The 22,968-nt window shown below is 45.8% G+C and overlaps 1 protein-coding gene across 1 annotated transcript; it reads right to left on the reverse strand.

The window, feature by feature from the left end:
* Positions 1-13,554: 13,554 nt before the first annotated feature.
* Positions 13,555-14,517, reverse strand: LOC101556814 (olfactory receptor 5C1). Its single transcript, XM_004613510.3, has one exon. It carries the CDS (start codon positions 14,515-14,517, stop codon positions 13,555-13,557), a length of 963 nt encoding a protein of 320 aa, XP_004613567.2.
* Between the last annotated feature and the right edge of the window lie 8,451 nt (positions 14,518-22,968).

A 22,968-nucleotide genomic window follows, 5' to 3' on the forward strand; every position in this document is an offset into this window, starting at 1 on the left:
CCAACTCCCTTGCCCCCACCCCAGTCCTCTGTTCCTCAGGAAAGCAGAGACAAGAAAGGTGACAGACACTCACTTGGTAACTGACTCTCTTCCCCTGGACAAGTCTCTTCCTTCTTCCTTTTTCTGGATCTGTTTCCCCACCTGTGAAATAAGAGTGTGGATTAAATGATCTTTTACAACAACTTTTGTATTCTTGATTGAGGATATTTCAGTACGTTATGTCACTGGTTTGCAACATGCAAATATTTTAGGATTTCAGTTTCATATCTTGTCCAGTATATGATGCCACACCAAGCCGGAAGTTTCCATAACTCTTAAGTTAGATGATCTCTGTCTCTCTTTTTTGTTTTTGCTTTTTGGGTCATACCCAGTGATGCTCAGGGATTACATTACTCCTGGCTCTGTACTCAGGAGTTACTCCTGACAGTGCTCGGGGCACCATATGGGATGCTGGGAATCAAATCCACGTCAGCCGAATGCAAGGCAAACGCCCTACCTGCTGCCCTACCTCCAGTCCCAGATGATCTCACAAGACCCTAAAACTCTCAAAAATCGATGAGCCAGTGCATTTTAAAGTCTTTGGTGCTGTGGAGTACAGGGGTTAAGGTGCTTGCCTTGCATGCAGTCAATCTGACTTGATCCCTAGAACCTCGTATGGTCCCCCAAGCATTGCCAGGAGAGATTCCTGAGCATAGCTGGGTGTGTCCCCAAAATCAAAACAAAACCTTTTGAAACGCAGGAATCTGGCTCATGCTTTAAGAACACAGGTCTGGCACCCACTCTGCTAGATACAGCCCGAGTTCGCCCCTGGTGTGGAGAACTAAGTGTGGCCCCCAGGGGGTACCGAGAGGTAGTACAGGGGTAAGTCATTTGCATGTTGCCAACCTCAGTTCAAATCCTGATGCAACGTGAGCCCAGCCATGAGTGATCCCTGAAAACAGAGCTAGGACTAAGTCTGAGCACTGCCCTGAAGCCATTACCTCCAAGCCGAACAAAAACCTCACCTATTTTTTAAAAAACATTTATCAGCATTGGGGCTCAAACCCAGGGCCACACACTTGCAAGGCAGGTGCTTTACTGTTGAGGTACATCCCCAGCCCTATTTCATAAAACTTTTAAACCTGCAAGAACATTTAAACATACTACCACTAATGCCTCCTCCGCCCCTCTCGGAGAGCCCGGCAAGCTACCAAGAGTATCTCGCCCTGCACAGCAGAGCCTGGCAAGCTCCCCGTGGCATATCAGATATGCCAGTAACAACAAGTCTCACAATGGAGACGTTACTGGTGCCCACTCTAGCAAATCGATGAGCAACGGGATGACAGCGACAGTGACAGTGACCACTAATACCGGTATATCTTTCATTGAGCAATACCAATAGTTAACATGTGTTCCTTGTACTGTTTTGCATTTTTGTGGAATCGTTTGAAAGTAAACTGCAAACATCTTGACATTGTCCTTAAGTATTTCACAGCATCTTGGAAGATCAAAGTCCCTCCTAACCCCAATACCATGGCCATACCTAAGAAAATTCACAAATATATACAGTACCAGCCCTACTAATTCTCAAGCCTTCTTTAATGATCTTAGAGGTGACATAGAGGTGGTGATGGGGTGCAGTTAACTTTATACACCATACATAGTAACACTATTGTAACCATGTCACCTGACAGTAATAAATAAATTACACCCTGAGCACAGAGCCAGGAATGGTCCCTAATCACACACAGATGCGTCCCCTGCCAAGAAGAAATAAACTACAAATTTAAAAAGCAATGGCGCCTCTGACCAAGACTCACACATCATGTTTTGTCAGTGCAAGCTACAACCTTAACCTTGGTTCTTGTTTTCCACTTTAATGTGGGTTGGGTTTTTTTTTTTTTTGAGACTTTGTACCAATCTCTGTATAGAATGCCCATCCTTTGATTCTCTAATTGTTTACTGCATTGCTGTGGTCAACATGAAGGTGAGTGTGTTCTTACTGCGCCAAGTGAGTAAAAAATAAACATGGCAAAATTGATTTCTCTTTTGTAAATTGGAAGTAATTGGTGATGTGATACTTTGTGAAGCCAGGGGACCCTACCAGGTGACTTAGGTGAAGTGGGGAGGAAAGAGGCAGTAGCGCTTTTTGGGTTCTTCTCTCCTTTTCCTCGCAGAAGGGAAGAGAGAGAGAGAGATGAGAGACAGAGAGAGCGAGAGAGAGCGAGCAAGAGACAGAGACAGAGACAGACAGAGACAGAGAGAAACAGAGAGAGACAGAGAGAGGCAGAGAGAGATAGGGAGAGAGAGAGAATTGTGCTCAAGAGAGAGCTGGGGAGAACTGGCCTTCTCTAAAGATGAGAGGGAGCTCCCTAGTACATATTCCTGCCCTAGATATGGAAGTGCAGAAGTCCACATCTTCCACATCTCCAAGAGGGGAGATGCGGGTACCACATGTGCTGGGCAGCAAGGCATGGACACAGGCGGCACATGGGCTCGGGCAGCACATGCGAGTGATTTCTTGGTCAAGTTGGCCTTGTTAGGGTTTCTCCCAAGCTGCCTCACATGGTAAGAATGCTAGGTAAGAATCTACCTAGGTAAGAATCCGTTGCTAGGTGGATGCCGAGAGGTAGACTTGGGAGTAGTTGATGGTCTCCTCCGATATTACTGTTCTGGCCGTTGTTCCTGCTGGAGATTCTCACAGAGCAGGGGTCCAGCCTTCTGAGTCTGCGTGGGCTCCGGAAGCAATCCGGATGAGAGGCCGACGAGTGCATACCAGTGAAGTAATTAGCCTCTTGTCAGCCCCTTGTGACACCTCAGTCAGAGTTCTAAACACCTCAGTGACATCAGAAATCTAGCGTAGGATCATTTTTCTGAATCGTGAAAAGTATGATGGCTTCCTCAACTGGAAGATGTGAAATTCCCTGCCCCCCTGAGTGAGCCAGCTTGCCTTTTCCATGGGGAGACCCCCATCCCCGGTCTTCAGCCAGTCTAGTTACCAAAGTTGAATCATAAATATGTGTTTACGTCCCAGACTGCGAAGTCCCGGGGCCCAGAGAATGTCTCATTTGTATGGTCTCTGACCTGAGTTGACATCAGTGATTCTGCTGCTGAGCTGGGGGGATCCCCCAAGGGGAAACAGGCTGGGGCCCTGCAGCAGCGAGAAGCAGCTCTGTCCTGCTGCAGATGTGGAACTAGAGGTGACTCTGGGGGGAGCTGGGATCATCGCCTGAGCTTGAGGAAACGCTGGGCGTGACCTGAGATGCCCACACGGGGGCAGCAGAGGGAAGGGAACCAAGAGGATGCAAAGCGCTTCAGTGTCCTTAAAAGCAGAGCTCAGACTCCTAGAACGGGGACGTGGGGTCAGAGGGGCCGGGAGACCCCTGACTCCACTGAGGACTCACATTAGAGAAAAAGAATCTGGAAAAGAATCCCAGAAAGTTCTTTTGTTCACACACTTCATTAATGAGAAACAAAGACAATAACTACTATTTGGTGACTACGGCATGGACGCAGCTGACTTTTCATATACTGGGCGGAGAAAGAGGAGAGAAAAGCTGGTCCAGGAAGAGAGGAAAGAGACAGTAGGGGCCACCAGTGAGCCTGTGTGCAGACACCCTCCTCCTGGCCCCCGTCTCGTCTCTCTCTCTCTCTCTCTCTCTCTCTCTCTCTCTCTCTCTCTCTCTCTCTCTCTCTCTCTCTCTCTCTCTCCCCCACTCTGACAGGCGGAGACCACAGCCCCAGGTCCAGCATAGGTGTCTCCTTTATATTTCCTTTTACCTTTTCCATGTTTAATTTGTCCCTGGTGATTTACAATGTGATTTACAATGCTGTTCCAACAGCATTTCAGCCAGTAATACAAAACAATACTAGTGGTACACAGCAGTACAACACCACACGGGAGTGGTGGTGTTTTATGGTTTAGTTTTATTTCATTTGGGGACCACACCTGGCAATAGTCAGGGCTTACTCCTGGCTCTGTACTCAGGAATTACCCTGGTGGTGCTCAGGGACCATATGAATTTCTGGGGATAAACCTGGATTGGTTGTGTGCGAGGCAAAAGCCCTACCAGCTGTACTGTAGCTCCAGGCCACCCCCCAGCTACCAAAGTGTCAGCATCCTTCTACCAATGTCTTAGGTAAGCACTTTGGTGCCTAAGACCCTCAACCAATATCCCTGTGTTTCACACAGTCTAAATCATTGTTTCCTCAATCACTCCCTTCCTTGGCATTCCCAGGTCTGAACTCCAGGGCCAAGGAGTTTGCTGTTTTGAGAGACCTCTCATTTCCTGGTCTGGTTTCTCTGTAGACCACAGATGGTGAGACCATCTGGTGTTTGTCTTCTCTTGGACTGACTTGGCTTACAATGATACCTTCCAGTCCCATCCAAATTACAGTTTACCACCCGGGAAGGGGTGCTCTTGCCCTTTGGCAATTTCATTTTACATGATTTAGTTCTGTATCTGCTGCAGGCCACCTCCTTCCAAAATGCCTAGGGTGCTTATTCGAAACACAGTCCTAGCCCCTACAGATCCTCTGATTCAAAAAGCTTGGGGCAGTGGGTAGAATAGGCATTTTGCAGAAGAGTCCTTGGTATTTTGGAGCATTAGGATTTAGATTTAGAATAAGAATAGAGAGGGTTTTAAGGTGTTTTTTTTTTCCCCCTCCCTGCATTTCTGCATAGAAAGACATCTGTGCTCAAGTACTGATTCCACCCTTTCTAATTCATAGCATCCCAGTTGGGCAAATAATTTCCTCAGCCTCAGTTTCCTCATCTGTAAAATGGGGGGAATAGGGACCGATGCAATAGTACAGTGGGTAGGATGTTTGCGTTGCATGCAGCAGACCTGGGTTCAACTCCCTGCATCCCACATGGTTCCCCAAGCACCTCCAGGAGTGATTCCTGATTGCAGAGCCAGGAGTAACCCTCGAGCATTCACTGGGTGTGACCCAAGAAGAAAAGAAAAGGTCTGTGTGGGGGGTGTGATAATGTGTGCTGTCTGGGGTTTTATGTTTTTTTTTAAAATTTGTACCATACTTAACATTTATTATTCTTTATACTTAGGTGCTGTGATTTACAAAACTGTAAATAATAGAGTTTCAGGCATCCAGTTTTGTAACTCATCACAGCATCATCCTTTTTTTTTGTTTAATTATTCTAGTTTGGGTCACATGTTTACAATAGTGTTGGCCCTTATGGTTTTGATATAAACCTTTTCAGCATACAGTCTCAAGACCAGTGCTCCTACGTTACCCTCAGTCCTCTTCTTCTTTCTCCCCGCTACCCCTTTCCTTGCTGCCTTGAAGGCAAGTTAATCAGAACCAGAACTGATGCCTGTTAAGTTCATTCCCTCCTGTGCCCTTGCTTTTTCTAACATCTGTGGCTCTTTGATTCCATGATGTATATATTGATAGATGTGGTTTTTGTTTCGCCAATTATCAGTCTTCTCTGGTCCTTGGAGAGAGGAGGAGGTGGAAAGATGGGATCTGGACTGTATGGGGCCTGATGATTTGCCAAACAGAGGATTATTTGGTCACTTTTGTTCACTGCATCCTCCCAGCTTTTCCATGAGAGCCAACCCTGTTCCAATGGGGGTGACATCTGAGCAGAGGAGTGAGGATACCGTCTATAGTGAAGGCCACGGGAAGATGAACCTGACTTTCTACAGAGAAAAAGTGGATTTGCTTCTGACATCCGAAAAGGGGAACCGTGATTCTTTCTCCCCCACAAGCCCCAATCTCATGGAAAATGCGCACTCATGCCCCACGGATCCTGTAGCACATTGGCACAGGTTTGAGGGGAGCAACATGCTCAGTAACTGTGTCAATCCCCACCAACAAGGAGCAAAGGCAAGTAGGTGTTAGCAAACTAACTTTCGGGACATCGAAAGGGGCCTGGACAATGTTTTTTGAATCCCAAAGGCAAATATCAGAAAAGTGGGGACACCATCAATTTGCTTTTGCTTATAACACACCCACCCTCAAACTCAGTTGTTTAAATTAGGAGTGATTTACTTCCCCTTATGCCCCAGCAGGCCAGTTGGGCCCTGGCAGCATCTTGAGTGGGCTTGTTCTTGCCTCTGTCAGTTCGGGGGTCTGCTCCACCCTGCGCTTGCCTGGTCCCCTGGGCTGGAGCTGCTTCACTCATGCATCCTCACATCTTCCACTCACGGTTGATAGGCATGTACAGGCATGTCCATCTTGTGGTTAGAAAACAGGACTTTGCACCGCTGGGTCATGACTCCTATTGATCAAAGCGATGTAGGCAGGCAGGCAGGCAGGGTAGGCCCCCTCCCCAGGTGATGGCAGTAAATTTCCTAGGAAGTAATACTTCTGAAGTTATGAAAGCCAGCCTTGCAGAAAAACAGGAACCAAGGCTTGATATGACCTTCACCTGATGCCAGCAATAGACCTAGAGATGCTCCTGCAGAAACAAAAGGCCAGGAAAGGAATTTCAAATATGACCATCACCACACTCAACACCCCCGCCAACCCTCCCCCCGTTACCTCCTTCAACAGACTGCTTAGATCCCTCCAGTTGCTCTACCTTGCAGACGGGGTTGCTGGCTTTTCCACACACTAAGATTACAGTAGAGATGAGAGTGTAGGGGCTGGCGAGATGGTACAGCAGGTAAGGTGCTTGTCCCTAAGAAGAGGCCAATCATGGCTAGGTGGGATCCAAAGGTGGACACAGCCTGGAGCTTTGTCAAGGCAGAGGGCAGCCAGAACACTGCAGCTGTGGTGGCCCCGTAGGTCAGAATGGGCAGGAAGTGAGTGACCTGGTATTACCCTCAGTCAAGACAAGTATCCGGGTAAGGCGGTGTCAGAGCACAAGAGCCATAGGCTGGCGGTCCCAGAAGAATGGGGCAACAGGTGGGCAATAAGCAGGATATGCGGGAGGGAATGTAAACAGGACATGGCATGGCATAGGGGATGGGATGGTAGATGGCCACGTAGAGATCATAGGTCTTGGTGGCCAGGAGACAGCTATCAGTCATTCCCGAGGCAGAGGGGAAGTACTTCTCGTTCAGGCAACCAGGAGGAGGGAGCTGTTAAGGACCAACCCGTTGGCCAACATCCCGAACACAGTGAGAGACAAGGTGTAGAGGTCAGCAGAGGGGCCAGAAGGAAGTATATGAGCGTAGGAAGGGCTGGACAAGCCCAGATTGCAGCCACAATGAGACAGTTACTGAGGATGTCCACATATACAGGGCCGTCGGCAGCTCAGAAGGAGGCTGCCACTGTCCAGTGCTTGCTGTCAGCTCCAGTAGGAAGCAGTGGGGTTTCCTCTTGAAGACTCAATCTAAGCACCCAGGGCTCGGTTGGGTTCTTCAGTTCAGAACACAGGGGTTCTTTGTCTCTGTGAATGGACCATCTCCCCAGTGCCTAAGGAAGAGGGTGAAAGGTGATTGGATTTCTCAAGGCTCTGTGTCATGAGAAAAATCATGGGGTTGGAATCAGCCAGCCCTAGCGCTATACTGGCGTGACTGCGAGTAAGTCAGTCATTCAACCTCCATCATCTTTTCCTTCATGGACCTGAAGTTCCCCCTCCGTAAAACAAGGAAGCCAAGTTAGCTGATTTTCAAGGTCAGCTCCACCTTTGGTATTTGATGTTTTTAACAAAAATAGAACAAAGGTGTTTTCCCAGGAAGTCCACCAGAGAAGGGGAAAAATAGGAAAGAAAAGATAAAATGGAAGGAGAACTCTATCTCAGAAGGCAAGAGATTCGATCACTGGGTATTTATTTCAGGAAAATAATGAGACATGGGGGGTAGGGGAGGACAAGATGCAAGGGAGGAATCTGTCAAAGAAATAAAATATCAAAATCTGAAGGGTACACATGATTGTGAAATGCCTACAACACCTAAAACACAAATTATGCACTTATTTTTTATTTAATTTTTGCTTTTTGGGTCACACCAGGCAATGCTCAGGGGTTATGCCTGGCTTTACACTCAGGAATTACTCCTGGCAGTGCTTGGAGGACCATATGGAAAGCTGGGAATTGAACCCGGGTCAGCTGCGTGCAAGGCAAACACCCTACCTGCTGTGCTATAACACCAGCCCCCAAATTATGCCATATTAGGTCACAGAAGAGAAGAACCATGGGTGCAAGGAGCTAATGGTTTTCAGATAACCATGAAATATTTCACCAACAATAGGTCATAGAACACAATCTAGCTATAGCTTCTCCCTTCCCTAGAAAACTTCCCTCATGAATTAAAACATTTACTGAGAAATGCTTTACCTAAGAAAACTTACATCAAGAAAAATTTACCTCAAGAAAACCCTCAACTCTTTTGTGAGAACTTTTAGTGTGGACAGAAGGATACACTTGTCAGGTTTTGAGACTTAATTCTTGAGGACTCAGGCAGCAATGCCTCCCTATTTTCCTGTCTGAACATCACTGCAGAAATGTTAGGTAGTTCTCCAAGAGGCATCTTCAGAGAAGTGTTTAGGGCACTGGTTTGCTGAAAGTCATGTTGAGGGCATCCTTGTACAGGGAAATGCTCAAATTGTTTCCTCCTTCTCCTCCTCTTCCTCCTCCTCCTCCTCTTCCTTCCTCCTCCTCCTCCTCTCCCCACCAAACTGACAGTGCTCAGGGATTTCTTCTAGCTATGTGTTCAGGAGCGACCTCTCATGATCACTCCTGAGGAGACTGTATTGTGTCCCTGGGATTCTAATCAGGCTAGGTGAGTTTCTTATCCTCTGTACTATCCCAGGGGGTGGCTTCTTACAGGAAGAGTAGGAGTATGGAAGGAACCCTTCCTGTGGTGACTGAGGCAATATCTGTGGCTCTGGAGTATGATTGTGTGTGTGCATGTGCACGTGTGTTTGTGTATAGAGGACTGCACACTGGATATGGAGAAAGAATGGTGTCTTCATAACGAGACGTGTCTAAGAGCTCGAGTGTCTAAGAGTTCGAGTGTGTGTCTGAGTGTGCAGCCGGCTGGGTGTGCAAACGGCCACCTTCCTGGGAGTATTCGTCAGTGCGTACATTGCTGAGAGGGGGTTGAGGCTGTGTTTGATGGAGTGTTGGGGCTGTGTGTCCAGGTGGTGGCAAGAACAAATTGTGCCTGTGTGTAGCATTCCAGGGACTCACTTTACATGACTCAGTGACCAGAACAATCAGAAGACCCGGGAAGGGTGACAATGAGCACAGGAATTTTCAGTGATTCTCTTTTACCTACCAAAGGAAGGTTCGAATCCCCCAACATGCTGTCCAATAGATGGACTATCCTTGGTGTTTGAGTTTCCCTCTCCTCCCACCCCAACACACTCTTCTCTAGCCTGTCATTGGCTCTCCTTAGAGCCTCCTGTGCCACTGAGACTGAGACACCCCTGCCCACCCCCCGGGTGAGCCTGCCTTTCGGGATGTACTTTTTTCTCAGTCCCCGATTGTGCTGCAGAACTCCACTTACTGTATCTAAGTGCCCTAAATCAGACTCCAGGGTCCGCCTAGCCGAGCCTTCTGCTTTCCTGCTGCCTGTCTTAGGAAACGGAAGGATTAGGGGAAGGAGGTGGGTGGTGGAGGAAAACATTAAAAGCTACTTGCCACAGATGCAGGCTGGGGAGGTGGAAACAGGGGAGAGGGAAACGGGGGGCATGGGTGGAGAGGAGTGGAAGCTGGTGAAGGGATGGGTGTTGGAATACTGCAATTCAACCACGAATAACTTTGTAGCTTTGCTAGTCATGGTGAGTCAATGAAAATGAAAATAAATGAAAAGAAAATACATTCCAGAACCGGAGGCTTTCCCTGGACACCTCAATCCCAGATTAGGCTCAGTTCTTCCCTCTGGATGGTCCCTCAGAGCAGCCTGAAACTTCATGTGTCTCTGGTTGATGCACAGTATTTAGCGGATCTGTCTGCCCCACTGACGCCAACATGGTTTGTTGTGGACCACGTTTGGTGTAAGTGTGTTTTACTCTCTTCAGTTTCAGCAATGGAAAACAAATTATCAAATGCTTCCTTTTCAGCAGGTCTGACTTTGTGGGGGGGGGAATCTCCAAACAATAATAGTGAGTTTTTTTGTTGAAATATTGAGTGTAATCAAAGTAAAGTGAAATTTATCAGCTACACAGGTGGGGGTGGGGGGTGGGAGGTGGGGGGTATGTATACTGTGATTCTTTGTGGTGGAATATGTGCACTGGTGAAGGGATGGGTGTTTGAGCATAGTATAACTGAGACTTAAGACTGAAAGCTTTGTAACTTTCCACATGGTGTTTTAATAAAAAAAATTATTTTAAAGTGTGTTTTACTATTTCTCTCCTATGAACTCTTTTTATTTTTATTATTATTTTTATTATTTAAAAATGTTTTTATTAGAGAATCACTGTGATGTACAGTTACAAAGTTGTGAACTTTTGTGTTTGCATTTCACTCATACAGTGGTCGTTTATCTATCCCTCTACCAGTGCCCATTCTCCTCCACCAGTGATCCCAGTATCCCTCTCACCACCCCCACCCCATCCCCCACCACCCCACCCTGCCTCTGCAGCAGGGCATTCCATTTTGTTCTCTCTCCTTTTGGGTGCTGTAGTTTGCAATAGAGGTATTGAGTGGCCTTCATGTTCGGTCTATAGTCTACTTTTAGTTCGCATCTTCCAACCCGAATGGGTTCTCCCAACATCCTCTACTTCGTGTTCCCTTCTCTATCTCAGCTGCCTTTTCCCCCAGCATGTGAGGCCAGTTTCCAAGCTGTGGGGCAGACCTCCTGGTCCTTATCTCTACTACTCTTGGGTGTTAGTCTCCCACTCTGTTATTTTATATTCCACAGATGAGTGCAATCTTTCTATGTCTGTGACTCTCTTTCTGACTCATTTCACTTAACATGATACTTTCCATGTTGATCCACTTATATGCAAATTTATGAACTCTTTTTAAATGTGGTTTGTTATAATAGCACTTTTTACAATAAAGCTATATTTAACCAGTTCCAAACCGTACATACCATATGAAGCTTATCTCAATGGATTTCTTATGTCTATGTAGAATTTCAAATCTTGCAGTGTCTGTAAATAAAGATTGAATTCCACCCTTTTAAAAAAATAATAAAGAACCCATGGACATTCAGTCAGGTTAAGATGAGAAAGAGGGCCATATACCTCTTCTACCCCTAACCTAAATTTAGATACCAAGCATGTCACTGTCATACTTAAAGTATTTTTCTTATGGGGCTGGAATGATAGTACAGTAGGAAGAGTGTTTTTCTTATATACAGTCAACCTGGATTCAATCCTGGGCACCACATATGGTTCCCTGAGCACCACAGAGCTAGGAGTAACCCTTGAGCATTGTCTGGGAGACTCAATAACAAAGGAGCAAAACAATTTTCTTATGCCTGTCTGTCTGTCTGTCTGTCTGTCTTCCCGTTGCTCATCGATTTGCTCGAGCGGACACCAGTAACGTCTCCATTGTGAGACTTGCTGTTACTGTCTTTGGCATATTGAATATGCCACGGGTAGCTTGCCAGGCTCTGCTGTGTGAGCGGAGTACTCTCGGTAGCTTGCCGGGCGCTCCGAGAGAGGTGGAGGAATCGAACATGGGTTGGCTGTGTGCAAGAGACTCTTATAATTCTGAAGCTTATAATTCTGAATTCTAACTCTATAATTCTGTTATAATAACTAGACTGTGACTTAAACTTATCACAAATATTGCCCACATAGCAATTAGGTGCTTTTATATGAATTAAACACTTACTCAGATATTTATTGGTGATGGAAAATGGACACTGGTGGAGGGATGGGCTCTCGAACATTGTATGAGGGAAACACAAGCATGAAAATGTGTAAATCTGTAACTGTACCCTCATGGTGATTCACTAATTAAAAAATAAATTAATTAAAAAAATAAACACTTACTCAGATATAATCATTATATCACTGTTATCCCATTTTTCATCAATTTGCTTGAGTGGGTGCCAGTAACGTCTCCATTCGTCCCTGTCACATGCTAGTGTAGATATAATCAAACAATAAAATGAACTCTACCTTTTATTAGTTTTGCACTATAATACTAACTCTAGAATATGTTTAATGCTACTCTAATATGAACATTGAATATTAATATTTTTACCAAAAACTCAAGATTTTCTAAATGCTATCTCCTGAACTTATCCCCCAAATTTATCTACTACTAATTAAATTATCAAATTTGCAAAATTTCATCAATAGTTTTTTATAAAGTTGGTCATTTATTATTAAAATTTTTTTGATTGGGAGAACTTAAATATCTTTATTAAATTCTAAATTTGCCTCACTGCTTTTAAATTCTGACCCTAACCCTGACTCTAGCCTAATCCTAGTCTAAACTGTAACTGGAATTCTAGCCATATTCTAACCATAACCATAATTCTGGCCTTTTCCTGAGCTTTACCCTGGGCCTCAACTAATCAAACCTTGGCTGAATTCTAGTCCAGCTGTTGATACTTTAGGAGTGAACTAAAGTCATATATGTACCTGTATTCTGAACCCATTTCTCTAGAAGATGGATTACATTGACTAGCAGGGATTAGTTGCCTCATCAGACAGATTTAGCCCCTCTTCTTCTGGCAGAAGAGGGTTTCCCAGATGCTCTCTGGGGTCAAAGGTCTAATAAGTCAGGCAAGTCCCTAATGGGTACCAAAACTGGAAACCAACACACCTCTTACTGGGAGTTTCTGGGAATCAACCTCTTAGAAATACAAGTGGCAAGTAAAACTGTGCACCCCGGTAAGGAACATCACTGGGCAGTGACTAGCAAGCTCAGTGCTGTGGGTTGTGGCTGAAGGTCTAGTCCCATATTGGCCCTCCTGTCTCTGTGCTTCCTTCCCCACTCTGACCCCTGAAGGTTGCTTAGATTCCCCCTTGACTCCAGGATATCGGGAAGAGAAGGAAGGAAAGGAAGGAGAAAGAGATTGAGGGAAGAAGTAAGAAGATAAGGAAGGGGTGTCGAGGGCAGTAGGGCAGGGCTCAAGGGCCTTGAGTACATGGGTGGTGGAGAGGAGTGTCAGAGCTGGATATCCAAACCACAGAGTCAGGGACACTGAAAACAGGAGATTCCAACGACAAGAGACAAGCTTTAAAAGGTGCCTGTCAGGGGCTGGAGCAATAGCACAGCGGGTGGGGCATTTGCCTTGCACGCGGCTGACCCGGGTTCGATTTCCAGCATCCCATATGGTTCCCTGAGCACTTCCAGGAGTAACTCCTGAGTGTAGAGCCAGGAGTAACCCCTGTGCATCGCTGGGTGTGACCCAAAAAGCCAATAAATAAATAAACAAATAAATAAGTAAATAAATAAATAAATAAAAGGTGCCTGTCAAAGTGGTGGCAGGTTGGGCAGAGGGGTGGGTATGGGAGGGAACTTGGGAACACTGGTGGGGGAAGTTGACCCTGGGTGGTGGGGTCCGGGCTAGAACATCACATGTCTGAAACTCATCAATGACTTTGTAAACCACGGTTCTTTAATAAGACGAGAACTTAAAAATAATTATCAGGCGGCATCCACGGCGCACCCATCCTTTACCCACAGTGCATGGCCCGGGAAGTGTCCTGTCCTCTCGACCCAGTCAGTCCTCAGCAGTCACCCCCGGCCCCTCACTGGTGCCCCCGTCCCGGACAGCAGAAGCGGGCCCAGGTCCTTTTGAAGGCCTCCTTGACCTCCTTGTTCCGGAGGCTGTAGATGAGCGGGTTGAGCGCGGGGATGACCAGGGTGTAGAAGACCGAGGCCATCTTGTCGGTGTCCAGGGCGTAGCTGGAGCTGGGGCGCAGGTACATGAAGATGAGCGTCCCGTAGAGCATGGCCACGGCGGTGAGGTGCGAGCCGCAGGTGGACGCGGCCCGCCGCCGGCCCTCGGCCGAGCGCATGCGGATCACCGCGCCCGCGATGAACGCGTAGGAGACCACGATGGCCAGCACGGTGGCCGTCTGGATGAGGCCGCACACGGCGAAGAGCAGCAGCTCGTTGAGGCTGGTGTCGTTGCAGGAGATGGCCAGCAGCGGCGGGATGTCGCAGAAGAAGCTGTTGACCTCCCGGGAGCCGCAGAAGCTCAGCCGGAAGGTGAAGGTCGTGTGCACGAAGGCGCTCACCGCCCCGCCCAGGCCCGAGGCGCCCAGCAGGGCCAGGCACAGGCGCGGGGACATGGCCGTGGTGTACAGCAGCGGGTTCCCGATGGCCACGTAGCGGTCGTAGGCCATGGCCGCCAGCAGGCAGCACTCAGCGTCCGCCAGCCCCGCAAACACGAACATCTGGAGGGCGCAGGCGAAGTAAGGGATGGTGGCGCGGGGCAGCAGCAGGTCCACGAGCATCTTGGGCCCGATGGCCGAGGAGTAGCAGGCGTCCAGCATGGAGAGGTTGGCCAGGAAGAAGTACATGGGCGTGTGGAGCCGCGCGTCCGCGCAGATCAGCAGCACCATGCCCAGGTTGCCCAGCAGGCTCACCAGGTAGACGGGCAGGAAGATCAGGAAGAGGGTCACGCGCAGGTCCCACCGATCTGTGATGCCCAGGAGAATGAATTCGGCGGGGGCCCCCTTGGCCCAGGTGATGTTCTCTGGGGTCATCCTGCTGCGCCGAGACTGGGGGGAGGCAGAACAAGAGGGAGGTGGGAGAAAGGTCATGATGGGCACTGAGCTGAGAGCTTTTGTAGGAGGGGTTTGGGATTTGGGTCTAATTATATAGGAAAATTGTACTGAACCCTTGGGTGGTCATCAAATCTCTTGAAACATGCCTTTCTAACTGAAAAGCTGCACCTTATTCTTCATGAGGGCAAGGGTCCTACTTTTGTTGAGCATTGTGATGTCTGAGGATATTGTCTGGAACACAGTAGGTGCTCACTAAATGTTTTTTTTAACTGCATAGATGATAAATTGGGATGAGAGCATCGGGGGAAGGTTTTTAAATCCCCCTTGCTCCATTTGCATTTCCCTCTACAGTTTTCCAAGGAGGAAAAGAGACCATGGAATGGGCACGAAAGAAAGGGGCTCCTGGCTCCGATAACTAGACATGAATTCTGAGCATGGCAGGGAGGACACCCGGGAAAGACAAGTGAGTCAGTGTCCGGCGTGCTGGGAGGCAGCGTGGATTGGGAAGAACAGAAGGTTTGGATGGATGACAGGGCTGGGCTCTGGAAACGTCTCAGGAGTCTGATTTTCACGTCCATGTAATGAGAGGAAACAAAGGCAGGCCTGGAGGACTCGCCGATAAGAGGACACACGGACAGCCTCCCACACAAGGCCTGGCACAAAGCAGGAATTGAGTAAAATTAGTTAAATATCCATGAGGAGAACTGAACTGAGCAGGAGGCCTTGCTACCGTAGCGCCGGGAAGCAGCTAGTAGGCAATTTTTGAAATTTAATTTTATATACTTTTTGCTTTTTGGGTCACACCTGGTGATGCACAAGGCTTACTCCTGGCACTCAGGAATTATTCCTGGTGGTGCTCGGGGGACCGTATAGGATGCTGGGAATCGAACCCAGGTCGGCCGCATGCAAGGCAAATGCTTGACCTGCTGTACTATTGCTCCAGCCCCTAGTAGGCAATTTAAAACAGAATAATTACCAGAAAATGTAACAGTATTTCACATTCGGGTCCTTTGCACTTGTTTTATCTGCCTGAAACCCATTTTCTGTTTGTTTGTGACAAAGAAACAAAACAACAAGAAAACAAAAACATGGTTTTCCCTGTGGACTAATCCACGGTCCTCTCAAGGAAGCAACAATTGTCCTTCGTGTGTCTGTGCCCTGGAACTTAGAATTGTCAATAGTGCCGGGACTCGCTGTTCTGTTGCAAATATTTTTTTTTCTTGTCTGTTTCTCTCCTGTGAATTCCAAGCTCCTTGATTCCACCTTAATTCAACAAACATTTCTTGAATATTATTGGGGACTAAGAAGATCCTGAAATTCCCTTTCATATCTCCAATGTCTGGCATGGAATCTGTGCTCATAAACTGCTAACTGAATGCAGGGAAGAGTGAGAAGGGAAAGAACATGAGTCATGTGCAGACGAGATTCTGGGTCGGGTTCCAGCACTTCCTGCTATGTGACTTTTGGCAAGTCATGCCACTTCTTTGAGGCTGAACTCAGTGTCTTTGTTGGAAAGTTCTCCAAGGCAATAGGTATTTACACACGACCTGGAGGTGAGTAAATGCTCTTTCTTCTTGCATATAAGTTAGGATGTTTGGGACCTAACTGTGCCTGGTCAGAATGATGAGGTCTGTCCTGCAAAGTTCAGCTTGGATGAAAACAAATAAACAAAACCCGACTCCATGACATGCTGGTGAGATGGGGCCGGGAGAAATGACAACTGGTATTTTGGGAGGACAAGTTGGCAGTTAGCAACCATTGTTTTGGTTATGCCAGTGTTTTAGTCTTTTGGAGTTGCTAGAGCAAAACGCCGAAATCTGGCCCAAAGAACTGATATTTATTTCTCTCAGGAGGCTGGTAAGTCCAAGATGAGGGGACTCCTAGATGATGAAGTTCTGGCTAGAACCCTCCTTTCAGTTTACTGAAGTCTGCCTTCTTTCCATATCCTCACATGTCAGAGATATGTAGACACAAACCTAGATGTGACATGCACAGAGGCAAGGTACAGATATAGGCATATCGGTACAGATAGATAAAGCAAACTCCGGTCTCTTTTATGGGAGCATGAATCCCTTCAGGAGAATCCACACTCATAACCTCATCCAACTCTAATCACCCCCATAGACTATTCTATTACTATTCAAATATTATTATTGGGAGGAATGCTTCAACTGATAATTGCTTTTTTGACCCTTGGGTCACACCTGGCAGTTCTTAGCACTTAATCCTGTTTCTGTGCTCCAGAATAATTCCTGGTAGTGCTGAGCCACTAAAAGCAATATTGGAATCAAACTGGGATCAGCCATGTGCCAGGCAAATGCCTTAACTCCTGTATTATCAATAGATGACGTGTGAGGACATACATTCAGCCTATTGCATATAAGGTTAAATTAATTTAAGTTAAAAAAAATTTAAGCCATACTCAGTGGTATTCAGGTAAGGGTTTACTCTTGGCTCTGGACTCAGGGGCTAATCCTGGTGGTGCTGGGGGAGCCACATGCGTTGTTGAGGATGGAACCAGTGCTGGCTGCATGCACAGCAAGTACCTTAATTCCTATATTATTTTTCTGGTTTGGTGTTTATTTTTTAAGACTCTCAGGCATGTGTACAGAGGATCGCACATACGATGCTACTCCAAGACTGCTTGCAATGGTCCAACATTATTTATACCTATATGTGAACTTATTGATTATTCACAGGTAGATTCACAGTGGTTGAACAGAGTAAATTTCTAGACATCCATACGGAGAAATCTTGAAACCATATTGTCATGAAAACATAATAAAAATACATGGATTAATGGAAATATGCAAAGGAATAATTTAGATTTTTTCTGTATATATGCATCAAACACATTACCAGGTGCTCCAACCAGGGATAAGGTCCCAACAAAAGCATCACAGACTAACCCCTATGCCCTATCCCCTATCTCATCTCCAGAATGGATCCTTAATGGTTTAGGTTCCTTGCTCAGTGGTCATTTTTTCCCAGGAAACTTTATCTGAATACCCAATGACCCACCCTCTCCGACCGAACCCCACCTGCTGGGCCCTCCATATTATGGCCCTAGTGTATGGTTAATATACACTAGTTGTCTCTTCTGACTTTTCAAGCCTATGGTACCATCTTAATTCTTCCCTCTATCTATGGGAATACAGAAGTTTTGGCTTCTTTCCCTCCTCCTTGCTGGGGTAACTGGTGGATAGGAGACAGCTTCTAGAAGCAGAGAGAACTGAGGTTTTACATAATACACAAAAGGAAAAGGAGAGATAGAGAAAGGAGAAAAGTGCCTGCTATAGAGGGAGCTGGGGTTGGGGGCTGGGGTGTTGGGGATGGTGGGAGGGAAATGGGGGACACTGGTGGTGAGAAATGTATACTGGTAGAGGGATGGGTGTTGAATCATTGTATGACATGAATAGCTTTGTTAAAAAAAAAGAAGTAAACTGAGGTTTTAGTTCCACCCAATTACATATTATCCAAGAATGAAAGTGGCCAGTCAGCCAAGGGTTTACAACTGGAACCTTTGTTTGTCCACATGGAAAGCAAACACAACTTACCTTCACAAAGGGAGGGACAGAGTTGCTTCTGGTGTCTCTCCATTTCTCCATCTGTAAAATGTGGAGCATGAGACTTCAAGGCTTTTAAGTTGCTTTGAAATTGTGGGATCTGAGACTTTCCTATTTCAGTAAATTGCTTTTAAGGAGTGTGTGCAATTGTGTGTGTGCGAGTGCGTGTGTGTGTGTGTGTGCGCGCGCGCGTGCGCGCACATATGTGTGCATGCATGTGCTCAGGCACAGAACAGTTAGTCCTCTTTAATTTTCTCTCTGCTGTTTCACCACCCCATGAGGAGTAATCCTTACATCCTAGCGTATCTTCTCTTGACTTTCGGAGAAAAGAACCAATTTGTCCTAAGTCATACAGCTATGAAGAGATTGATTTGAGGCTTAAACTCAGATCTACCTCCAAATACCTTTTGTTTGTAGACAACGATCTTATTTAAACCAATCTAGCTCTTTCTGCTGTCTTTCCTCAATCAGTTCATCTGTAGGTTGAGAAGGTGAGACCAGATTAGTGAATCCTGTGGACCAGACCAAGCTGTGGAGGTTTGTACAAAGGATATACAACCTTGACATTAGAACAACCTGTGAAGCTTTCTACAAAGGATGTACAATCTTGCATGGTGCCTCTACATTCAGATTCAATTGATCTAGAGCAGGATTGAGAAATAGCTACTCAGAAAAAACATGTTCCAGGTGAATCTGATACGCAGCTTGACTTGGGGCTCTCAGTACTTTTCAGTCTTTAACACACTGATGTCGGTGCTGCAATTTGTGTTAATTAAACCATAACCGAGCATGGTGTAATTGAGTGGTCTATGCCGGTGTCAGCATTTTAACGTACATGGGAATCATCACTAAACATATCCAGTAGGTTCTGCCTTGGGAGACTGGGGAAGGGTCTGAGACTTGGCTTTGTACAACACATCGGAGGCTTCTGCTGCCTCTACTGGCTTGAGCACCTACCTCTGAATAGTCAGCATTTCAAACTCCCATGTTTTAGGATTCTAGTTTGCTGGATGGTTTTCGTAGACTCTTCCTGTTAGCTCCTTTATCTCTGCTGAGCTCTCTGCTTTGAGACCCCTCTCTTTCCCTGCAGGCCCTACTCTGCATCTGAACGCATTTAATAACCTGGACAAACCTCCTGCCTTGTCTCAGTGTGTACCTTGCCCATTGCCTCTCAAGCCCAAGTTCTTAGGTTGGTCCTTCCCAGCACACAGACAGTAACTGCTGTCCCCATGATGGTGTGTGGCTACTGGGTTGATAGTAACTTACCTAGTAGGTGGAGGTGGCTGGGGAGTAGAGCAGCTTCAGCCCAGTCTTTGGTGAGAGAATGGCAGGGGAAGGTAGCAGGGACGTGCCCCACCCATGAAGTAGGGACAGGGGCATTTAAATTCTTCCTGGACCCTGTGGAAATGATCCTTTGTCTCCTCCGCCTCACTCCTCCTCTCTCCGCTCTTTTGGACTCCATGGAGACTCCCAACCCTTTGGGGACTTTATGGCATCAGGGGAATGCCAAGGATGACTCGCTGTTTAGTGCCTGGGGATCTTGGAAAAGTTTGGAAGGGGTCCCCAGGCTCTGTGAGAGGAAGACGCTATAATCTTTAATGAGAGAAGTCCCTTTAGTTTACTGCCCGAGTGTTTGGGGACTGAATGTTTTTTATTATGTTTTGTAAACTCCACAGGGACCAGAGAGCTAGCTCAATGGGCTAGAAGGTGTGCTTTGCATGCAGGTGCCCTGGACTCGACTTCTGATACCATTTGGTCTCCTGAATATAGCCAGGAGTGATCCCTGGAAGCAGCCCCTGAATACTGCTGAGTGTGGCTCCACAAACTACTAAACACACACACACACACACACACACACACACACACACACACGGAAACAAGAAAAATTCTCAAAAACTTCTACATAGACACAGATTTTTCTTGTGGGTTCTTCTAACACTTTACTTTCATCTTCTTGCCTGAAATGTCAGTTTCTTCCTTGTCTACCTGGAAAATTCTTGCATAGAACCAATGCAAACATCACTGTCTTGGGAATACATTCTGTGTCTACACTCTTTCCCCCCCGCTGTGTTTCTTTGAGATGTTTATCAAGAGAAACACAGGCTTGAGGCTAATGCCGTGATGGATAGGGGAGCAACCTAAGGTGATGGAATCAACACCAGCCAGGTAGGAGACATCACATCAGCACTTTAGGTGTGCACCAGGCATAGGTGATTTTTGAACAGTTCCAGGTCTGAAAACCACTTGGGTGTCCATCTAGGATTGAGGACTGCTCCTCAAGTGGTCACAAGGGGACAGAGATTCATGTTGGTGCTGGTAGCTCAGACTGCAGGGAGTAGATTGATTCTGTGGAACTGCAACCCACTATCACATTTATCGCGTGTTTTACTGACATTTATCAATGTCTTCATTCATCCAAATAACTTCTTGACCACACTTTACTGTGTTCTAGGCCTAAATTAAGAGCTTAATGATGAGACAAACAGCCACAGTCCCTTCTCTCCTTTTCATGGAGTAGGCAGAGGAAAAGAGTCAGAGTTAAAAACACAGAGAAGAGTGCCACAGGTAAAAGTCATGGCATATGCAAAGAGCTGGAGGTAGGAATGCTTATGGTACACTGAACTGAAAGATGGCTGGTGGGAATGAAGCTCAGAGAGCAGGGGGAGAGGAGTGGGACTGAATCTATTGAGATAAGTAGAATAAATATCTTGGAGTCTCAGTCTTTCATCACTGCCTGATACAAACAATGCTGTTCTATGTCTCTTTTTACTCTTTCTGCAGGTATATATTTTTAGTTTGTCTGTGGCTTTATGTTCAAGGCAAGTGCCTTGGACACCCATGATATATAGTTTAAGTGATGAGGAAAAGAGACCTCTTTCTTTCAAACAGGCTTACTCACTTACTAACACCAGGACCTGCCAAGGAGCAGCTGAATCTGGGAGACAGAACCATGAAGTGTGTTTGAGATGTCCTTGAGATGGTTAGAGTTTTGCTTTGGAACCTTGGTGACCTGGAAACATATGCAAAATGTGCTCATGTCCTTGAGGTGGTCTGGGTCCAGCTTTGCAAAATAACATGCTTTGGAATTTCTGCTTCTGTACTCTCCTGTCAGCTGCCTGCAAATGCCTCAACCTCATATTCTGTAAAGCACTTGCCTTTGCTCTGAACCCCGTTCTAGAGTGCGAACTTGACTGGGTCTGCTAGCATAATATAGCAGCATTTTCCCACTTCCCAAGGCATGCTGCTTGGCTTTTCACTGGCTTTGGTGGGAATTTTTGCAACGTAAGGACCTTACAAAAGTATACTTCTACTTCCTCCCTCTATCCCTGGTATTCAGGCTGTTGAAATTACACTTTTATATATGATTTAAGTTGCCAGACATATTCTCACTAGTTTTACTGTATATAATCAACTTTATTAAAGAAGGATTAAAAATAACAATCATTGTCTTTTATTTATTTTCTATTAGAACACTGTAAAATACAAAGTTGTTCATGATACAGTTGTTTGAGGCATTCAGTGTTTCAACACCAGTTCTACCAAGAGTGTGACCTTCCTCCCCTTGACCTATATCCTCAATTTCCCTCCCACTCCCCATGATAACCCCCTTAGCAGGTACAAACAAATTTGCTTCATATTGCTTGTTACAACAAGAAGGCAAATGGACTTACCAAAAGATATATAAAAAATTCAATTTGTGATCATTGTTTTATGTCACAATGGCATTACTAGTCGTTATTGAGGATTTGCTAAGCTGGTTGGTGCTAGTTGAGCCTTCTGTGTTGTTTCTTTTTACTCATTGACCTTGGTAGTCTTATATGCAACTTGCCCATTAAATTTGCTGTGCTCCTACTGGGCTGTTAGAACTGTGAAATTGGGGGTGAAGTCTAGAATGCGTATGTGATTGTGGGCTAAGCTATGAGGATGGGTGATTTGGTGGCTTGAAGACTTTTGGTTCAGTTGTGGGTGTGGGGCTGTATCCTTTATACTCACCCTAGCTTTTGACATCAGGCACTCAATTTCTTTCTGAAGATGCAAATTTTCTCCAGGCTGCATATTCCTACTATCTGGAGAGCAGACCTGGTGACAAGTGAATTTTTATTATGCTAATATAAATTTATCTTCATTGATCTCATCTTCATTTTGAAAGATATTTTACCTGGTTCTTGATGAGTTTTGTTTCTGTTGCCATATATAATAACATTCTGTTTTAAATTGATAGCAACATAATTTTGTAAACATTCTTTAAAAAAAATTTTAAATTTTATTTTCATATAGTTGTCCACAATAATTGTTTACATTCAACATTTCAACACCAATCCCAAGACAATTCCACCATTCCACCACCATTATATCGAATTTTTCCACCACCACCCAAGTCTGCCCCTTTGGCAAATGCCAACTAATTTATTTTGTATTGCTTGTCATGAATAGTATGAGATGTTGTTTGGCCATATAAGTGGTCACACACTCCTGGAATTCTAAAATTTTTTAAATATTTGGGGTCTGGAGGCATCTCTGTGATGCACTTCTCTCTTCCAAGATTTATTTGTGAGTCTCTGAATCATGGCTGTTTGTAGGATAACATAGCCTCAGTAGTTTAGGTTTATTGGGTTACTCCCGTTACAGTGCTCCTATTCCTCTTTGTTTATTTGTAGCTTCTTTCTTAGTGTTCTGTTGACTTGTAAATAATGTTTTTCTCTTCTCCTTGAGTCCTTTGCATAGTTTATTCAGAGCAAGTCCTTTTTGTATGGACACAGGAAGACTTAACAAATGTTATGCTTTTGTAACCTGGGAGTCATTTGACTCTACATGATATTTTCCTCCAGGGCATCTGTTCTCTTGACCTAAGCCTCAGCTGCCC

The sequence above is a fragment of the Sorex araneus genome, chromosome 1, assembly GCF_027595985.1.
Source record: "Sorex araneus isolate mSorAra2 chromosome 1, mSorAra2.pri, whole genome shotgun sequence".
Taxonomy (NCBI): Eukaryota; Metazoa; Chordata; class Mammalia; order Eulipotyphla; family Soricidae; genus Sorex; species Sorex araneus.

Excerpts from the sequence above, each read along its gene's own strand:
- LOC101556814 (XM_004613510.3), bottom strand. The coding sequence starts at position 14,517 with ATGACCCCAGAGAACATCACCTGGGCCAAGGGGGCCCCCGCCGAATTC.